General features: G+C 38.5%; 1 protein-coding gene across 1 annotated transcript in view; it reads left to right on the top strand.

Moving 5' to 3' along the window:
• LDAH (lipid droplet associated hydrolase) overlaps nt 1-21,597 on the top strand; it is a 98,534-nt gene that overhangs the window by 71,920 nt on the left and 5,017 nt on the right. The window contains exon 6 of the mRNA XM_015859555.2: nt 11,653-11,735. Within this exon, the coding sequence (XP_015715041.1) occupies nt 11,653-11,735 (83 nt within the window). The remainder of the gene's footprint in view (nt 1-11,652; nt 11,736-21,597) is intronic.

The raw sequence follows: 21,597 nt of genomic DNA, 5'->3' as shown, positions 1-21,597 counted from the left end.
GATGAATATCTCTCTGTAGCACTGTTATAGGTCTTCAGAGGAAATGCTGGTTTATCTTGACCAATTCCAGTGGTGCAGGAGATTGCTTACTGGTTACAGCAATGCTTAAATGTATTTACAATGAGTTTTCATGACAATTAAATCCTCTTCACCTGCGAGAAGTTCACCCCATTCATAGGAGGGAAATCATAGAATTACCCAGGTTGGAAAAGAACTCGAAGGTCATCAAGTCCAACCATGCCACAACCAAATCTCATCATCCCAGCCAACTGTTCTCTGTGTGAAAGCTTAAAATGAAGATTAATTTCCCCAGCTGAGGGCTAGTTCTGTCATTTGAAGATAATGGCAGTTGCTTCTAAGTAATTCAGAGCAGGATTAAGTCCACAGACATTTCGGTTTCGGTCACACACCTCACTTCTAGCGCACATGCTTCATCACACAAAGTAAATTCGTGTTTTTCACACTCCTTAACAAAGCACCTATTGTTTGTAAGGCACCTGGATATAATTGTTGAATTACTTTCTGTTTATTTTTTGCCATCAGCTGCTACTACGCTTCCTCAAGCACAGCTGACTGGTTTTCTTGTGTAGTTCTGATCTTTCTGCAGCTTTAATACCAAGCAGATTAAATAAGTCTGTCATAACAAATGCAGCTAGTTCTGCCTATTTCTTTTAATTGTTCTGTATTAATTGGTATATTTTCATTCTAAATTCAAGCATAAACTGAACCAGCACCAAAAGTCAATGTTTACATCTTCAGGCCTCTAAACATCAACATTTTATCTAATGTGTGTGTGCATGCGTAGATGCCCATGTTCCTGCTTTAGTCATCCTTGATACTAAGCAGTTCCTTCTGTTTGATGTTTTAAACAATGTTATACGATATTTCCAAGATTGCTGTTGGCAATAATTACCAGCAGAAAATATGTTTTCCCCATAGGAAATTACACTGCTGTTTGGTATTATTAGTTTGTACCGCTGTGTTCTGAGTCTGTCTGAAGAATGACAGAGATTGCTTCCTTAAGAGCAAAGGATCAGCTGGAAAGGAAACTGGTGTCACACTCCTGTGAAGACCCTTACAATAAGATAGGCAACTGACCAGGAAAAAATCTCCGACCAGATAGTAGTACGGTCCCTGAGGAAAAATATTTTCAGAAGCTCAGTTTGCTTTATGCAAGGCACTTCAGTTTAGCATGAGAATCCAAATTAGACCTGATGAAGCATTTTGCAATTTAAGCAAGTTGACTTTTGAGTTGAGAGAACATTTGAAAGAGTCATATTACAACACTTCAAGGTGCAGGTTTTCTGTTGTGCATGAAAATAGTAATCCTTGGCAAGAATCTTCCCATTGAAATTAAACTATTTTCTTCTTCTACCTCATTTCCCTCACCCAGAAAAACAAGCCAACCTCTGCCTGCATATCTACAATTCAGTGCTGTACAGCCGCGGATTTAGAAATAGACTGTTAAATCTGTGGGATAGAAAGGATGTTTTTCCTGATAGCTTGAATAGCCTCTGACACACTGAAAGCCAAACTCCTGACTGGGACCTGGAGAAGAGAAGGCTGCAGGGTGACCTCATTGCAGCCTTCCAGGACCTAAAGGGAGCCTACAGACAGGGGGGGAGTCAACTCTTTGAAAGGGTAGATAACAGCAGGACAAGGGGAAATGTTTTGAAGGAGGGAAGATTTAGGTTGGATGTCAGGGGGAAGTTCTTTACTCTGAGAGTAAGCAGTCCTGCATAGTCCTCCTAATTCTTAACTAAGAAATAATTATAACCAGGCAGTCAGTTTTCAGTAAGATCTCTTCCCTTTTGCTACATTTACCAACAAATTGTAAATTTACTTATATGCTGTACAATTTACCTTTAATGAAGCCAGGAATGGGGATTAAAACTTGCCAATGTTTTGTGTGTTTTAAAATATTTCTCAGGCATTTCATAATAGCAGATTATTGTGAAATTATCCTGCTGCCAGGCAGATTTACTAAGAGAGGCCTCAGTGAAGCACTGTGGGAGAGGGAAACCAAGAATTTTTGGAGGTTCTTTGGAATTCCCTTGTGCGACATAAGAAAGCATCATTTCAGGCTTTTCTATGTGTAGCACTGCCAGTACCTGACAAAATGTGTCCCCAGTCTTTACTGCAGCCCTTGGCCAACACAAATAGTAGTCTAAAGTAACAGCAATAAGCAATTAAATGGCAAATGGTGAAATAGCAGATGCGTTCTGTGAAAAAAAAAAAAAATAATAATAATAATAGTAATAATAAATAAAGACAGTAAATGATGGTTTTTCAAGGCAGAAATGCATCAGAAATGTCCTGGGAAACTGGAAAGTCAGAGTGAGAAAGAAAGATGCATGGAAACAAACTATATATAGTGAAAGATTGCTACAACTAATCACAATGATCACAATGGAATGAGATTTCTTGTTCTTGACAAGGCTCAAGACATGGTTATTAAAACCACTGTACTTCCTAAAAAGAATATTTGCAAGTATGCACGGCTTTACAGAGGCTGGATCACTGTCATGATTGACATCATGGGAGCTTTGGCTTGTTAAGATGTGAAGATATTATTCACAATGACATATTGAGTAAATAATAATTGATTAAGAGTTTATCAGGAAAAATTAAAAACAAACAAACAAACAACAACAACAACAAAAACTTGCATATAGTTATGAGTAGAAGTGCCCTCCTGAACACTGTGAAATTAAGGTAGACAAAGATCTTCTAAGAGTTCAAAGCAGTGCTGTGAAGAAATAGTGGCTGAGCCAGGCAGTATGCAGGTAATGTAAATTACTAAAGTATGAAAAATGAACTAGTGTGGCAAGCCTTAATACTATTTATTAATTGGTATAACAGACCTAGATGGGTTAACTAACAAAATCAGATTATCAATATGAAGAGATGTAACTCACTCAAGAACGAGAGGCTCAGAGAGGGGAAAAGATGTGAAGGGAGAAAAATTAAACTTAAGATATTCACATCTTGCATGTGAATCCCATGACAGATATTGAAAAAATAATAAATTAGAATTGTTTGGATTAAACAGGAGAGATGTCGAGAGCATAAGAGTCTTCAAATAAAGGAGAATAACTTAATATCTGTGTTAGCAAGAAATAAAGTGCAAAAGAGTAGATTCAGAGTAGACTTCTGTTAGTTATAAGAATGGAATTCTTCATGGGATTTCCTGGGGGACTGGTGCAATTTTCTCATCCACAGTGACAAGTGGTGTGCAAAAATTAGTTAGAAATTGGACAAACGTAAGAATTAACGCACTAACTTAAATGTTCTATTAAACATCCTGCCAGTTAATATAGGCATTGTTCTTAGAGGTAAAACCTTAAAGGCATGAGGCCTTTCCGGTAATATGGAGCTTTAAATATTGGTTCTAGTTTATTAAGAGAGTTCTAAATATTTGTTGATTTTCATTTCATATTTGTGGGTTCTAATCATACATATTGAACACCCAAAACATGAGGGAAGACAGAAGCCAGTTGGAAAATGGTATTTGAAGAATGCAATGGCTAAATGGCATTTGACTTAGAAAAATGAGGGGAAAAAAAAATGCATCTGAAACAGGTTCTCTGTAAGCGAAAAACAGAATCAGAGGAAGCCAGAAGTAGGGGGCATATGAAGTCTTTCTCCACTCCATTTGTATGAGTGAATTTGTCCACCTTGGAAAATCACATAGTGCGTAAAAATCTGGCTTCCTGTTTCAACTTGTACCAATTCCAAAGCATAGCTCCTACTAAGTTACAAAATAGAGCAATATTTTGATGTGTGGGGCATAATAAATTTACACCTACAGCCACAATCTTGTTGATAGAGTCAACATTATCTGAAGCCAGCAGCAGTGGAGAAATGAAATGAGCTCGTGTAACCCTTTGTAGGGTAAAATTTATATTAGTCTGTTGAACAGGCTGTTGAAGAATGTGTGTGTGTATCCATTAAAGTGTCTAGATTGGAGCTATCTTCATAACCACTCGTTTTTGTTGGAAAAGGAACTGTTCTGATTATTTCCTTAAGTACTTAGCCAATTGAGTCAATCTTTTGTCCTTTGTATTGTTTCTGCTGTTTCATTTGTATGGCATCTCTTTCTGTCTATTATTTCTGTCACAGTAAATTCAGCTCCTTAGCATAGCAAAGATTGCAGTATTGTTTTTATGTAGTTAAGATGCTGAGTGCAGATCGAAACCACACAGAGGAAGATCAACATGCCACCACAGCACAGATTCAATTTTTAAATGTTGATGGGCACGTATGTCTCTCAAAGTTTATCAGGGCAAGGTTTGATAGTGAATTCCACTTCATATTTTATTGATATGTGCAACCATGTGGAAGTCATTTTTTTCTGTGTTGAAACATAGTTGTCTTTATGGAATATCTTTCATTTCCACAGACAGCATTATGTGACCACTCAGTTTCCAGTGTGAGTTTATAATTAATCTAGCCTTAATCTAATCTTTTTCTTGCAAATAAGCAAGCAAATGATCTTTGGACATTCAGTAAACAAGAAGTTCAAAGTCTTGAGGAAAAAACACATTCTTCAGTGCCAGAACAGGAAATCTCTGTCTCACTTCAAGATTCAAATGTAAAAAGAAAGTTTATCTCTCCCAGGTTGGAATCATGTTTCTTCACTTTAGCACAGCTTTCCAGCTTCCAGCATATCCATAGAGACAACTGACAACGTATCAGTTCAGGGTTTAGTTCTGAAATCTTCAGAAAGTAATAACAACGCTGCTAAACATGTGTTTCTTCTGAATCAGGAAATCTTTTATTTCAGATTTCATTTGCTTGACTGCATTGGGGATACATCAGTCTGTTTGAGCTCTGTAGATGCAGGTATTCGCCTAACAACTGGCTAATTGAATTGGTGGTTAAATAACCCTAAGCACTGAAAAGCTTGATTGATTTCAGTCATTATTGTTTGTGAAAACTAATAATTTAGTTGAAGGATATTAAGTCCTTGCTGTGACACTCTGGGTTAAAGAGCTACCAATGATATAAAGCACTCTTTTCTTTTCTGGATCCTTGATTTGAGCCCAATCAGAGTTCCTCTATCACAAAAACACCACAAATAAATCAAACATGTTTTGGCACAGTTTGTTGTCTCTGCTTAGCAAATGTATGAGACTAAACTGACACTGATCCTTAATCACCTTTAATCCATGGAGAGGGAATGATCCTACTGGGGCAGGAGAAAGGTCATTGGCAGGATCATGGGGAGAAAGTAAGTTGGCAGTTAATTTCTTAAATCTGACCTGTGAATAAATGAAAGGCTTCCATTTCAGGTTAGTCTGTGAAGCGGCATATATAAAAGATCTGCATAGAAAGAAGTTATGCTATTTTGAGAAGTTATTATGAGTTAAAATCATGGCGTCCATGGTATTTGCCTTTTGAAACGTTGATTTCACTTCTAACTTGTTAGACCTTATTATTTATGATTATATATAATTAACAATAGATTTTTTCATTATTAAATTCTAATTACTTGGTTATGAATTACAAGAGGTATCAGCAGCTTGAAATGAAATTGACTATAAAAAATGATGTGGACTTCTACAGCTTTTCCAAGTACACTGACATGTTTCTTTCCTCTGTTTCTTTTTCATTCTTTTCTTTCATTTGCGCATGAGAAGTCCTTTTCCTTTCCTAATTACTACGTAAAATACCCACATGAGTGGATATTTGCAGAGGCCTGGGCCCTGTGGAGACTGATGTTATGTTCTTTGCTTTCCGTGTTTTGGATTATTCCAGTGACCTAGGCCATGTTGTAATGTATCAGACCTGCATAAGGAATTAAAAGAATGGAATTAGACCAAGAAAATTCAGGGTGAAAAAATTGCTAACATTGGCCTTAGGATGTGAAACTTGATGAACAAAAGTACTTCAGCAGGAGAAGCTGGAGATCTTCTATGCCTTCAGAAGTCTTTGATTCAAGACCAACCATTTAAGATCTCATTTACTAAACAGAGAACATAGAGGTAAAGGGCTTTTGCCATTCATGCAAAGGTTGAAAAAATAATGCTCCTTCCAGATTGTCTTCAGAAGAGCACTGGAGTTCATGCATTCTCAGTAGATGGAGATGATTCATCACTGTCAGCCAGGATTTAGGTTTCAACCCTGGCCTCATTCTTTCAACCTATCTTTGCTGGGTAACATGCTTTCCATTCTTCATGTCTGCTTTTTAGTAGAGTTCTGAAGTGATCAAATTCATTTCTGTGAAAGCTCAGTTCTCATTTTGAGACCTAAATATCCAGGTTTCCAAAGGAACCAATGAGTTTGGTGATCATCTTCACACATCTCATTGTTGCTGTGCCTCAGTGAGTCCTCTAAGTGACAAATATTTTCATGCTTAATCATAAGTTAATTTTGCCCTTCAGAAAGGAAGTTGAACTGTCTTGCTTCATATAGAACACTGTAAAGCTCATGCCAACACTGATGTATACACCATCATTTTACGACAAGATGAAGTTATTACAGCTTAACCAAATATCCATTGTGGCTTTATTGAAGATCAACAAATTAAATAACATAAGGTGTATCCTGACTTTGGGTACTTAGGCATTAGCACTGGTTTTGATGTATTCTTTATCAGGTTACTTTGAAGATTTTATTCTTTGATGATTTTAAAATGCATACATTTCTCACTTCAGCAAGTGGTGAGATACAGTAGTAAATGCCAAAACACCAAAGCTGCATTTCTCCACATTTCAGCATGGATGCCAAGGTGACAACCACAATACAACTTCCACATCGTCAATTATGGGGATTTCCCATGTTAGCATTTCAAACTGGGTTCCTGCAAGCTCCTGGATGGGCTTTATTTTGTGCAGTGACTCATTCTGCAAGTTTCAGTGAGGCTGCTTTGTCGTTCAGGAATTTCAGAGCACATGGGCTCTGGGTTTCATTTTAGATCATCCTTGAAGTCATGGCAGTCAAAACCCGTGAACATTTTTCGAGGCTGTAGGAGTCCTGATAATGATCCTGGGAATCTTAACAGACGTGCAGCCAAGACAAACATTTGCACTTGATGGGAAATTTTCAAGAGCTGGTACGTCAGGTAGCAGGCACTGACCAGGAGATCTCACAAGGCAATCTTCCTTCACGCAGGCTAAGGAAAGATTTCTGAGTCCATTCCTTTTATATGTCTCGTCTTCTCTTACTGTGGCCACTTCACAGCCTGATTTTCAGAGCTGCTCAAAGTAACAGTCCCTGGAAGCCATTTGAGATGGCTTTATAATTAGGCACAAAAAAAGAAGTGAATTCTTCTGAATTATTTCCTTTGAAAAAGCAGCTCGGTAATAATTCATGTAATAATGAAACAGAAAAGCTTTTTTTTAATTATTTTTTTTATTTTTTTGCCTTTTTTTTTTTAAAGGAAAGAGATAAGTATTCAAAAAATGCCAAGGTTAGCAGAGTATAGTTTAGGAAATAGCAGAGGGATTTCTCCCTGAACTTGTGACTTTTGCTCATGAGAAAAATAGCTTCTCTGAAGAAGTTGCATCAGCAAGAGAGAAGAAAGTTACTGTTTGTGCTCTAGAATGGTATCTCTTTCAGTATAGCTTTACAAGGTAATGTGGTTTAAAGGAAAGCAGTAGATATTTTGACTTTAATAAGGATTTTTAGGTTGTCTCCCACAATATCCTTATAACAACATTCAAGAAGTAGGACATACCTGAAACAATTGTCAGACAGCTGTGTGACTGGAAAGTGGGGATCAGGAAAGAGGAAGATGGTTAGAAATGTAAATAAACCACCTTTTCATATATATATTTGCCCTAAGACTTGCATCATGATGAGCTTAGGGCAGCAGCATGCTTGGATGAGAATGCCTCCATGGCAAAGATCCATGCTTAGCACTTTCTGTGGCAGTGAAGTTTGTAGTTAAAGGCATACAACTCAATGGCATAAAACATGGAAAAACAGTTGTATAATAAATATTGTGACTCTGTTGGTAACGTCTTTACTTCTCTGACTGCACCGCTGCTCTTAATTGTGCCGTATCCCACAGCGGTTGTGACACTCAGTGTGAGCACTGCTTCAGATGCAGTCATGTTATAGGGCATATATAATGGTACTGCAGAATTCTCTATTGTCAAATTCCTGTTGTTTATGGAACACAATGTATAATTTCATTGTATCTTTGAGTAAATGTGCACAGTGAATAACATTCATCTTATGGGCCTCAGGATTTCTGATTTCCTTCCTTACATTAATTTAGAAGCTTCTAAGGAAAAAGAGTAGTTCATGCATAGTTTTATGCATATAAGCTATTTAACATTTCATGAATTTGAATTTTGTTTGCTGAGTTGATGTTTTCTCGCTGCTTTTTAGGTCACTTTCACATTTCTCACTGCCTGCCTCACAAACTGACTAACATAAATTACCTGAACAAATGCTGTTAGTAAACATCAAACCATTAAGGAATAAGTAACCCATGACTTTATACATGAAGCTGGACTAAATCTCAGGCCAGGACTCATCTCAGTTCAGATGTTTAACTCAAGTTGAGATGATTAAGGTCTCAGGATAAAGAGCCATCTGAGGAGGTGAATTAACCCACCCCATAAATGATCAATTCACCAGTTGTGTTCAGTGATTATTTACACGTATTGGTAGTAATCACTACTTTACCACATTTGGGGTGAATTTAGACTTTATTCCTTTCTGTGATGAAAATGATCTAATCTTTTTTCTTTGCTTCCAAAATATTCCTTAATCCATTTGCTTAATCCTTTCACTTCACAGTTGCGTACCTTCATCTACAGTTTATAGTGTGAATCTGTTACAGAGAGCATTTGGAAGACCAATAATTATTGTCATCTGGTTGTGTTTACTGAAGTGTTCAAGAAATTATGGATCAGGAAAATGCTATTTTCCTTTGTAAAATCAGTAGGGATTGGACACTGTTTTCTTATGCAGTAGGAATGCCATGAACTCAACAATTCTGTATTTAAGGTTCTTTAAAACTCTGATAGGTTCTGTCTTACCCTGACTTTTCTGATGTATTCTGTATTCTCCACTGTTGGTACTTCATGGTACCTCGTTATGCAAAGAGAAATCATTGTTGTGGCCAGGAAAAGCATATAGAGCATACAGAGTAGAAACCACCTGAATGTTTTGAACAAGAAAGATTGATGCATAAAAAGGAAAATCATTTAACTTCCAAATAGTGTAACTATCTTCTTTAGCTGCTCCCTTAGCCTGTGACTCTCCATGAGACTCCCCAGTTCTGCTGCAGGCTTCTTGTTTCTGATATGATTAAATATTTTATTGTTTATTTTTAATTCTTGTGGTGTTTGTTCTTGGAAACCTACTTTCACTCTTTGCAATTTCCTCTTACTTAACGCCTGCTGAAGTTTAAGTTCCTGTTTATTGGCTTCCCTGAGATCAGGTTTCCCAAATTTTAAAGATTTCTATTTGGTTGAAAGAGACTCTTGAACGTTGCCATTCATCCGGTTCAGCTTAATCCTGCCTTCCCAGTTCCTCTTCTTACACATTATACAAGTCTTCAGAGGCAGTTCCAATTAGTGTCATTATTACCTTTGCAGTTACTATTCTGCTAGTTTACTTTCAGGATCTTTCTGACTAATTACTTACTAAGTGTGTGAATTCCACTTCATTTCTTATTTTCTTACTGCAGGAATATGAACAGGATGGTAGGATGGAGAATCTTGTCAGATGAGAGATAGGGAGCACAGGAGCACTTAACTTATGTATTGCCCACACTCTCATTTGTGCTGTATGCCTGATCTGGGAGTAGAGAGCTGCATGCAGAATCCCAGTAACACTGAGCACACAGATATATGACAGGTTCTCCCAACAGGATGTTCGTCCCTGCCTTTCATTCACTGCAGATTCTGCAAGGTAATGGCAGAAGTTCTGACTGTAAGCTGGCTGTTCATTGTGTCCTACTAATGAAAACCTTTACCTGGTTATCTTGCCCAGTGCAGTGGTTGGTGCCCCATCTCTGAAGACACTCAAGGTCAGGCTAGATGGGGCTCTAAGCACCTGGTCAAGCTGTAGGTGTCTCTATTCACCACAGGGGAGCTGGACTAGATGTATTGCTTTTCTTTCTAGCACACAGCAGTGCTTTTAACAGGCAGATAGTTTTATTTATAGGTGAGAATTCTGAGCATTAAAGTCACATTTGACACGTTAGAAACAGGAATCAATCTGAAGTTAATGAAATACACTAGGAATTGTTGGTGTTCTTTTGTACCTCTTACTCAAGGTTTTCTGAGGTGATTTTTGAAGGCAAACTCTAAGGTGTTCTAAAAACAAAGGTGCAAAGGTGCAAAAAATTGTTTGAGCAGAGTCTGGAGCTGAATTAGGAAAAAGAAGACAAGTATCAGGACTTGAACTTAGATGTAGATGGGTACACCGACTGTGCCACTCGTACCACAGGGTTAGATGACAAGGTTGCAGGACACAGAGCCACACTGAGGTCCTTCTGCCTGGCATAATAGAGTGGGATAAGTATATTTTAGCATGATTTGCTGAATTGTTTATATGCTGTCACATCTGCGACCCTTTTGTCTGACATTAGCTGCATTCAGCGTTTAATTGAGAAAGCCAGAACTCTGCAGGCATAGAACAGAATTGCATCTTCTTTGGCTGACTCAGAAGTGGATAGATCTTCCTAGGATGTTGTTTTTCACTTGAGAGCACTGGTTTTGTCTTTTAACATTTTCTCTTTGGAGCCATTGCTCATCTCTCCAGTGGCATTCTGTTTCTTTTGAGCGCTGATGGAAGTTAGCCAGCTCCATGTTTTGACCACCACCAAAGAACTGTCTAATTGCTATTTCCTTTGCTATCACACATTTTGAGAATGTATTACCCCTGTCTCGTAGTAATTTCAGGCCTAATACTATCATTAACTATTTGCACACAAAACTTCTTTGATTCGTGTTTCAAGAAATCATGAGTGTGTGTCCCTTTTCTCCTTTTTTTTTTCAGCAAATCAATTAATAGTTTAGAATGTTTTCAGTTAATCTGGGACCTGAAAATAGAAATACTTAAGAGTTATTTATCCTTTAGTAGTCTTTCCTTGGTTTTATAAAGTGTGGCTAGTCCTGCTTGGGTAAGTAGCATCAATATTATTCAGGATGGCAAGTTTTGATGATATTGTATTTACCATTATTTTCAGTATGTATATAATTTTTTTTTGCATTGAATATTTGAATGACTTTCATTTGGAAATGTCAGTGACTTAATAATATAGTGATTAATGGTGTCGTTTAACATGTGCTTTGTATTTATAAGCCCACACGTAACCAATGATTTGTCGTATGTATGTTTACCCCTCTAAAGTATGTAGTGACAGGTAGTCATCAAAGTTCCTTCTCTAGTCTGGAGAGAGGCTGATTCAGAAGACTGTGAGACAAGTGAATGGAGTCACGTTCCAATGTTGTCTTTCTGTTTCCATTAATAAAATATGGAGTCAGAGTGACTTATTTTTTGTATTTTTTCTAGGTTATTAAGTAAGGTATATCCAGCCATTTCTGTTAGTGGGCTTCTTTTCAGTGGGATTATCAAATTGAGGACTGCTCTAATTGCCTTACTTTTTTGCAGGATTGGGTCCACATAGCTTTCTGTAAAAGATTTGCCATGTAATTGCTTTGTTGCATGTTTCTTTTTCTGCAGCCAACATCTTGTATATGGCCAGCCAAGAAATGATGAAGGTTGTGGAGAGAGACAGTACAACCATAAAGCAAAACTTAAAGAAGGTAACTTCTTAATTCTCAGAGTTTTCATGGGGAGCCCACATGCATGGAAAAATGTTGTATCCTAATATATAATTGCAAAACCAGAATTTCATTAGAGTTGATTCTGATTTTATGTTCAGCCCTTTCCATTGGTTTGGAAAAACCATCAAAGAATTGCAGGTCATTGAAGTAATACTGATCTACATATTTGTCGATGTAGTATTCACCACTACCACATCTAGTATGTCACAGCACTCCTTCCTTCTTCTGTCCTTGCTTGTATGGTGTCCTCGGTGGAGGTATGCATGTGTTCTGGCTAAGCCTGAGATGAGGTATGCAGCGAGGCCAGTAGTTAACATGGGTTCTGATCAGACTGGCAGACAGGTGGCCAGAACATAAGTTCAGACTGATTGAGCAGATCCTCCGCTTTGCACCTCCTGCACTGCATGGTGTGCAGTTCTGCTCAAGTCATCTAGGTCAGTGTGACCAAGAGTCGAATCTGATCAGTGACATTTTCAACTTGAGATCAGTTAATATCAAGGGATTCTGCGACCTTGATTTTCCCGTGGTATCAAAACTTACAAGAGAGGGGTCAGCAAAATGTGCACCATTCTGCCATTCAGCTGTAAAAGGTGAAGATGAATAGTGCATTGCTGGGAGACTGAAGCTACTTCTGTAAACTAAATAGTTCCAAGGACATTTTCCCTCTTGTGAACTTTCTTAACTGTACAGATTAATCACTGAAACAAGTTCTGGTACAGTTTTGGTCTACATCGATTAGCATTCTCTCAATCAATTCCCAGACACGTCTCTGGGGTTGACACAGGCCAGGAACTGTTCCTAATTTGAAGTTTTGATGTGGTCACCCTGTTTTGAAGCTGAGAGAATTTAATAGCCAGACCATTCCAAGAAGGCTGATAAGCCAGAAAACTGACACATCTTATAAAACACTATTGGTGTAGCTGCTGTGTGATAAGATAATCGGTATAACATGTATTACTCTGTAGTGTCCCCTTTCTTCCCTTTTTTATTATCTCATCCCTGCCTTTATAATGAGAGAATGATTCCAGCTCCTTGCGCTGGCATAGATTTTCCTTGGAGAATTCAATTCTCTGGAACAGAGGTCCTAGATCTCTATCAGATTACTTTGTGCCTTGTAAATAGATAAGGTACAAAGTTCACTTAATAAATCAGTCTTTCTTTTTTTGGCCAAGAACTGATATATTTTTGACATCCCACTGCATTCTCTGCAATTTGAAAGGTATGTTCAGATGGCTCAGTTCTAATTTGTTTAAAAAGAAGTCAAAATAGCACACATGACTAAGAAGCATGACACTGCACTAGGCGTTCATATTTCTTTGCATTGTTATTGCAGAGCATTTGAAGTTCTCCTGCACCTAGGGAGAAATTTCGGTGAAGAAACTGAAGGGCTCATCTTGCAGAAGACAAATATTCTCATTGTCTTAAATAAAACTTTCCATGGGTCGATCCAAAGCCTAATGATCTCAAGGGAAACTATTAATTTTACTGACTGAATTGCCTCTCTGAGTGTCAGGGAGCAGCAAGGTCTGCCTGCTTGTTAAGGGAGAGGCTCTGTGAGCTGAGAGTGACCCTGAACCAAACAGGGTGCTCTCCCACAGAGTGGGAGTACAGTGATGGCAACAGATTCCATCAACTCTCCCAGGCAAAGCAAAGCAATGAGGAAGAGAATCTAATCAGGAGCAAGAGGTGGCAACCCCAAAGACAGGGCTATGACATGCGTCTGAAGTCTGTCCAAGAGAACTGACCAGAGACAGTGGGACAGGTTGCTCAAAGAGGTGGTGGGATCAAGCTGTAGGTGTCCCTGATCAATGGCCTCTAAGAGTCCCTTCCAGCTCAAATAATTCTGTGATTGTTTTCTATGGCAGGAGGCAAGCTGTGAGGTGGGAGCCATCTAGGCAACAATCTGTGTACAGTGTAGTTCCACAATCAGTAGGAGAAGGGGTAGAAGCTAGCTCTTAGCAGAACTAGTAGCATGGGCAAAGGCTAAAGGGCCTAGGGCAAAGGTTGAAAGCTCAGGTAAAGGCTGAAGGCCCAGGGATGGCGATGGAGGTGCATAATGATGGAGAGCCTGGGCCCACAGACGGGGATTGTGGGTGAAGGTGCCAGATGGAGCTGCTAAGGACCTAATAGCACTTTCAGGGCCCTGAAACCCAGGGTAAGACTCTGCATGGGATTAGTCAGGATACAAAAGTGAAGAGTTTCCAGGGTCAGGACTTTGAGTGCTTGTGGAAATTTTAATCACAGGCAGATGCTTAGAGTTAAGCATAAAAAAAAAGAGCTAACAATTCGCTGTAGCTCCAGTGAATTCAGAAGGTCTGCTCAAATGTTCCAGATTACCAAAATTCTTATTTCTTGTGCTGAATAAAGGTCAGTAGCCAGCAGTAAAAGTTTGCAGGTGTCTCTGCTTCATCTGTGCTGTTGTTGACTCTGTCAGTCTAAGCACAGCCTTGGCACACAGCAGCATTTTCAAACCTGTGTTAACTTTCCTTTATTGATTCTTCTGTGTCCTTATACTTTAAAAGTGGCAAACGTATTCAAGTAAACAGGACGCTGAAGCAAGCTTACAAACAGCAGGGAAACCAAAGAGAAAACAGGTCTAAAAGGGAAGCAAAATACTCTTTTTTTTCATTCTTCTAGCAGTTTCAGAGAATGTATGAATGAAGGAAAATTTTCTTTTGAGTTGGCATTATGTTAAATTGAAGTGTATTGACAATAAAAACGGGCTTCACTTATGAAGGTTGGAAGTTTATAAAAACAGGAACTATAGTCCAAGTTGCTATAGAACTGGCGAGCTGTCACTTCAAAAAATTTATACTGTTTAGTGGTCGCTGTGATCATGCTCTAAAAGCCAACCTTAACACCTGACTTTGCCAGCTTCTGTGGAATCGAAAAGTTATTTCTGGATCATATTTGCATTCTGTGATCTGAAGAAGAAAGAAGAAGAGACACTAAATTATTCCAGTCTTTCCATGTGTCCAGGTTTGACTATAATTATTGCTAGTTAGGAGCAGGGAGATATATTACCTTCAGATCTCAGATTCAAACCATGCTAATTGCTCAGATTTCTGTTGAGAGAATAGGAGGCTGGCATATTTTTGGGGAAGTTAATTGAGGTATTTCACTTATAATCTAAAAACAGATGGTATGCACATTAAATAGCAATGGAATTGTATGAAGAGGACTGAGACCTATCTTCTGACAAAATAATATATGATAGAGCATTTAAAATACAGGCTCTAAAGTCACATCTGGATCAAGCAGTGCATGAGAGTGGGCTTCTTACCAACACAGGGAGTTGTGAGCAATCACAAAATCCAAACAAAAAGTGCAGGGGATGCTAATGTAAGATTTGCTCAGCTATGAAAACTAATTAGCTGGTTATGTCTAAGCCAGCAGAGCTTCTTTCTTTTGCTGTAATAACACCAGCTCTCTTTCCTAACAGAAACTGGAGGGAAAGATACTAATGTACTAGAGGAAGTTTATTGTATTTCTTGCACAAAAAGGAAGTGGGTGTAATTCAGCATTTCTGGAAAAAAAATGGGTCAGCATTGAGAGTCATTGAGGTCTTACATATAGAATAACAATTTTAGAAGTGAAAATGGTTACACTGGACATTCACTGGCATGCTTGGGGCAGACAGTGGTATCTTTATTGAAGAGCTCCATACTTTAACTTTGCATTATGCCACACTGATTGCTTTATTTTAGGCCTCAGTTTTATTGCCTTTCTTTGTGGCAGGTAAATCAGTAAACTGTTGTAATCAAAAAGGAATTGCACTAAGGGTGTTTGGATAGGACATTTTGTAAAAGAAAATCACCTTTTATTGTGATTTTTTTAAAATATTTTTTATTTAAACACCTTTTATAGTGATTATTTATTGTGATTTTTTTTTAATTCATTACACTGTGTAGAATACACATTAGTCCTACTTTGAAATATAGGATCCATTCCAAAGCTCATCTAAACCAATGCAGAAGCTCCAACAGACTTCATCAAGTCATGGATCTGTTAGACAGTGATCTTCACACGGTGGATCATAATTTCTTAAGACCATAAGTCATCTCCTCCAGCAACTGAAAATCATTATTATTTCTATTAGCATATTAAATAATATTGTATAATATTGTATCAGATGAGGTTTGGACTAGACATAAGAAGGAACCTCTCTCAGAGAGTGGTCAGGCACTGGAATGGCTGCCCAGGGAGGTGGTGGAGTCACCATCCCTGGCAGCGTTCAAGAGGCATCTGGATAAAGAGCTAGGAGATATGGTTTAGTGGTTTGCTGTAGGTATGGTAAAGGAGGGATGGTTGGACTAGATGATCTTGCAGGTCCTTTCCAACCTTGTGATTCTATGAAATGACAAAAATGTCTATCTGCTTCTTCAGGTTAGTCTTGATAATGATTTGGTGACGCAGATACATTGGTTGTGTAAGGAAAAAGACAAGAAACATCTGAAGCTGTGTTACAAAGGTGGAAAAATGTGTTGTCTGAGAAGAATGATTTTTAATCGTATGGGAAAAATATATACTGGACGTGTAGGGACACATTTATATTTTCTCTCACATTGAGGAAGTTTGTGTTGTGGGCAGCTAATAACTTAGATTGTTTAGGTGGGGAAGAAATTATCATTTGAAAAAATAAAGGAGTGAAGTGCATGTTTACCATTTCCTGCATATTTCTGTGGTGAATTTAGAATTCGAAGTTATGCAAGTTCATATCTCATCAACCATAACCATAGAAAAAGTATTATCCAAGAGTATGAACTAAGCTGATACCGATACACAGATATTAGAAGTAAAAATAGCAAAAAAAATGAGACATTTTCTCCCCACAGAAATGTGAAGTGCTGCGTTTTTCTTTTGAAAAACTTGTATTTATTAAGTAAAATTTACAAACCTGAGCAACCAAGAACTATTTTGACGCCTGAAGCATTTGGTTTGATGTCACTCAGTGTTTTTGTTCGGGTCTCAGTAGGCATCCATGCGAGTTTAGTAATTATTCCCAGTGAGAGAAGCACGATCTGAAGATAAGCAGTTAAAAGAATACTACAAATATTTTGCCTGCCGACAGCTTCAATGAGTTGCTTGCCTACATTTGTGAAAAACCTTCCAAGCGCTTTTTTTGAATAGGTGCAAAGTGATCTCCTGAGCCAAGAACACCTCTTTTTTGGCTGGACTCACATCCTCTTTGGCCTGCACTCCCTGGAGGTGCAGAGTTGAAGCTGAGGAAGTTACACAAGTGCTCAGGGATTTTGGTGCCTGTGTCATTTAGCCACAAAAACAACCTTCTCTTTGAAGCACCCAGAATGCCTGATCGGGGATCAACACTTTCTCTCCTCAATGGAAAAGGATCTCAGCGAAGTTTCAAGAAGCTTAGTGGGCCTCAGTGTACTCTTCTGTGATATTATATTTTTTCATATAGCTGAACTCCTCATAGCATCATTCTTGCTGTGTGGTATTCCAGTAGAAAGGCAGTGACATGGACTTCCAGGATTTTGTAGTGTGATAGGATGGGCATAAAGTGTGTGCTCCACAAAACTATCAAAGGCAGCAATATTTCCATAGCCTTCTGAAAAGTACCTAAAAAGAAGTTACCGTCTGACTGGTACTATCATTGAATCATAGAATCATTTGAGTTGGAAGAGACTTTTAAATACCATCTGGTCCAACTCCCCTGCAATGAGCAGGGACACCTACAGCTCCATCAGTGCTCAGAGCCCCATCCAGCCCAACTTTGGTGTCCCCAGGGATGGGGCATCCACCAGCTCTCTGGGCAACCTTGTCATTTATGTCCCATTGCTGATCCTGTTGTTGCAAAAGAGATCTGAGTGCGTCACTTGAGATAAAGTTCCCAGAATGTAGGTAGTGTCAGGCTGGTGCTGAGAGATTATTTACGGTAAATATGGTTGGAAGAATCTGGCCTAGCAGTAGTATTGCTCAAATAGTGGTTTCAGGTATGTTTGTTTTTATTTTCATAACTATACAGCCTTGACTTCTGAAATATTCATGTTGCTGACGCATCTAAATATATGCCTTTGAAAGGTTTCTAAGTCTTCAAAATAAATAAGTTAATCACCCTGGTTTGTTGGTAAGGCCTGTGCATCCTTCTTAAAAGAACATTTTTACGTGGCATATAGTTTGGACTTCTGTTGTCTGTGAGAAAGTGGAAATAGAATTGGCTTGCTTGATCTCTTGGGCCTACGTGCAGAGCTGCCAGTAACATTGCTAACAGAACTTACGGAGGTAGCCAAACAGAGAAACCCTATCCACTTCCTCAGTTTACTGAATTTCCAGTTGGCACTGACAAAAGCATGAGAGGAGGGAGCCTATGCTCAGTCCATTTGGTATAACACTGTACGTGACAGGGAGGAGATGATAAACATGTACTCATGTGCAAAGTAGCCACTCTACCTGGCTGCGTCTAAGGCCTTGCATCTTAATTTCAATGAAAGCAAAATATTTATCCACTGCTTTCCAATGAGGAAGCTGGTTTTGTCTATTATTTATGTTAGTCTAGCTAAACTGGGCACATTATTTATGTTAAATAAAATCACCACCAGTGCTTGAACTCCCCATTACAGCTTAACCATACAGGTTAGTATGTAAAAATGGCATTATGCACCCCAGGTTGTCAGCTTCCTTCACTCAAAGTGGTCCAACAGAAGTTTGGCTTCCCCAGTTCTGGTTAAACAAGGTAAGAAGCAAGTTCCAAAGACTTTGCTGTCAAACTAACTGATCTCAACCATGGCAAGATCACGAAGGGAAAAAGATGTCTTGGGCAACCAGATCCCAAAGCACTTAGTGCTTCCTAAGGCAATGCCAGCTCTTTGAATTCTTACCAGAAACTGATTAGTAAAGCCAAAGCATAAAGGATGAGAGTCAAAAACAAAAACAAAAACAAAAACAAAAAAAACAATATAATGATTTGGAGGGTTGGACTTGATGATCTCTAGAGGTCCCTTCCAACCCCTACAAGTCTGTGAAAACACAAAAAACCCAATGTGTCCCAAATCAGTATGTCCCAGTGTCACTTACACTATTCTTTCAGCAGGATAAGGTGGAGGCACTTTCATAAGTCTGGAGGACCTAAGTCATTTCTTACAAACCTTGACTGGAGCTACAATTAATTCAGAGCTAATAACTTTTAAAACTAGTTCTAATCCAAGAGCAAATGAAACTATCCACTGGTTACTGCAGAGAGATGTCACCAGGGAGAAATTACTGCCTTATCCAGAATGCATGTGAGTGTGACACTGATAAAAATTACTGCCTCAGACACAAGGATTTCAGCAAGGACACTGGTCAGTCTTGCTTGCCATTGCACATGTGCCATCAGTTCATATCCACAGTGATCAGTCCTTCACTCTTTGCCATCATCTGGACTAGTGCCTGCCAAAGTAATAGGATCCTAATGTTATAACGTGTACCAAATTCCAGAGATATAGAGGAAACTCAATTAATATTTTTTAACTTTCTTGGTTTCTTTTTCAGCGTTGATCTATGATGGCCACAGAAGAGGCATAAAAAAAAAATCTCTCTGTAATTTATACTTCTGTGAAATGTCATCCATACTAAAACAAGTGCCAATGGAGTCAACTGCAGGAAATCTTTATTATTTTCTTAGAAACTCTTTAAAATGTAAACATCCTGTTGATATGAATCTCAGATTCTTCTGATGTTTACTTAGCAGCTGCCGTCATTGTGCAGTGTCTGAATACACATACCGTATTACATGGTACACAACTGACAGAGCCATATTCTGGCTTGTGTTTTATTTTACAAAAACAGAGTCTGAAAATGGTTCTGAACAATTGAACTGTAGAACAGCTTACAAGAACTCTGCTGTTACTTTGAACTATATGAAATTGCCTACCTGTTTAAAGCACAGTGTTGGAATGGCAAAGATAACACACATCCCCTTTACTCTGCCCCCATTGTCGGATTTGATGGCAGAAAAGTTAAAAACCACAAATAGTGCAAACTTCAAGCACGGCTTAAAAATAGAACCTTCTATTTATTGTTTTGTAAATCTGATTATTTTTAAGCTAGTTGCATTATTTTGGGGACCTGACTCACCATTTCTGAATGCTTAGGTTGGCAACAGTATTTCATTGCTGGTACAGTGGTTGTGCTGACTCAGGATGTCTTTACAGCCATGCACAGTCCACAGGAAAATATGTACTTTACAGATCCATGCAAATCATATACTGCACGCCAGTGTTTCCTATCGTTAATGAAGATTCCATGTGCCTCTGGTTACACATGGCTCATTAAGTATGTCTGCCTATGTGCTGCGGTAGCAAAGCTACTGGTGTTAAAATGAAGATGAGAACATTTGAGTTCTGAATGCTTTGGTACAAATATGTCTAAAACAAATATCCCGTAATATATGAGGAAAGCAGGTAACATCCTATCATCGATTCTGTGTGTGTGTGTGTGTGTAGGCAATGAACAGAGAATTTGTCATTGGGAATCCCAGCAGTGCCACAAGTGGCAGTAAAGTACTGTCAGTTTTCCTACTGTATTCTCTATCACTGAAAATTCCCACTTTAATTACAGTTCTGTTAGATTTTATAGAATAATCCATAAGCATTTTGAAAGCAATTCTGAATGCTGTTGGCAGCTTCTGATTAAGAAACATGTATATTTAAGTTGTAGATTGGCAGACATACTCACATAGGCACACAAAAAACACACACCAACATCTGCACAAAAAATAAGGGGGCAGAGGTTCTAGACTGATATTAAAAAGTGGAGAATTCCATGGGAAAGAAGAAGTATTGGAATTGAGACTCAGAATGGGCTGAAGAGGTGAGAAGACTATAATTTGAACTTACAGGGTGAGAAACTGAGAGTAGAATAAGAAGCAGAACTAGTAGAAATTGGAAATGATATGGTATGGAGGATGGCTAAAACAATGATCCAGTGATGAACAGGCTGAGACCAGAAAGGTTGGATGGGAAAAACAGAAGTGGCACTTGGGAAGACTGGACAAAAGACTGGACAAGGCCTGCAGCTGGTAAATATACTGGCCTTTTTTGCTGAGTGGAACCTAAGTTTCTGAAGTCCTATTGCTCTTGTTCACAGCAGGAGCAGCACAACATTTGTAGAGCAGAGTAGTAGGTTGTGAGATCCTGATGTTCCCGATGTAAGCATTTCAGAGGGTTATTACTTTAACCAACAGTTGCCTGTTCCTATGGACTGAATACTGAATAGTGAATGGAGCTCAAACTGGATCCTGAAGAGCACGCTTTGACTTAGTTTCTCCTGAAAGAATAATGTTGAGCATACTGGAAAACCAGCTCATAGGTGTTACAGAGAACACATTCATATTAATGTATGTAATCTGACATTAGCGTCTGCAGAATGGAGATTAAAATGGCCACTAAGGTGTTGCAGAAAGAAATTAACAAACGTGAGGATACAAATAAATTAACAAATGGCGAATGCTGGGGGAATGTACATAAGAGAACAAATTCTGCCTGTAAACCTTTAAATATGTAGTAAATAAATCCTGAGACCACACACAGAATTTAAAAAGAAAACTACTATCAAATAGCAGCTCATCAGCTGAATGTCATCCTGTCAATGGATTGAATGAGTCAAGGATCCTTTGGATCATGCCGTGAAAGTTTAAACCATAATACAAATATACTGGAGGCAAACTAAGAATGCACATAAATCTTTTGTTTAGGCATTTCCAAATCTGTGAGTTCTCAAGGTTACAACCCTATCTGGAGAATAGCCCGTTTCTCTGTTCACGCAGACTAAGCCAAGTACATTATCCACCTATGTAAGTGTAAATGACTTTTCATCTTTTTTTTCTAAACAATCATGTGAT

Source organism: Coturnix japonica, chromosome 3 (assembly GCF_001577835.2).
Source record: "Coturnix japonica isolate 7356 chromosome 3, Coturnix japonica 2.1, whole genome shotgun sequence".
NCBI lineage: Eukaryota > Metazoa > Chordata > Aves > Galliformes > Phasianidae > Coturnix > Coturnix japonica.
The sequence above is the reverse complement of the archived record's forward strand: the minus strand, read 5'-3'. Positions and strand labels throughout refer to the sequence as shown.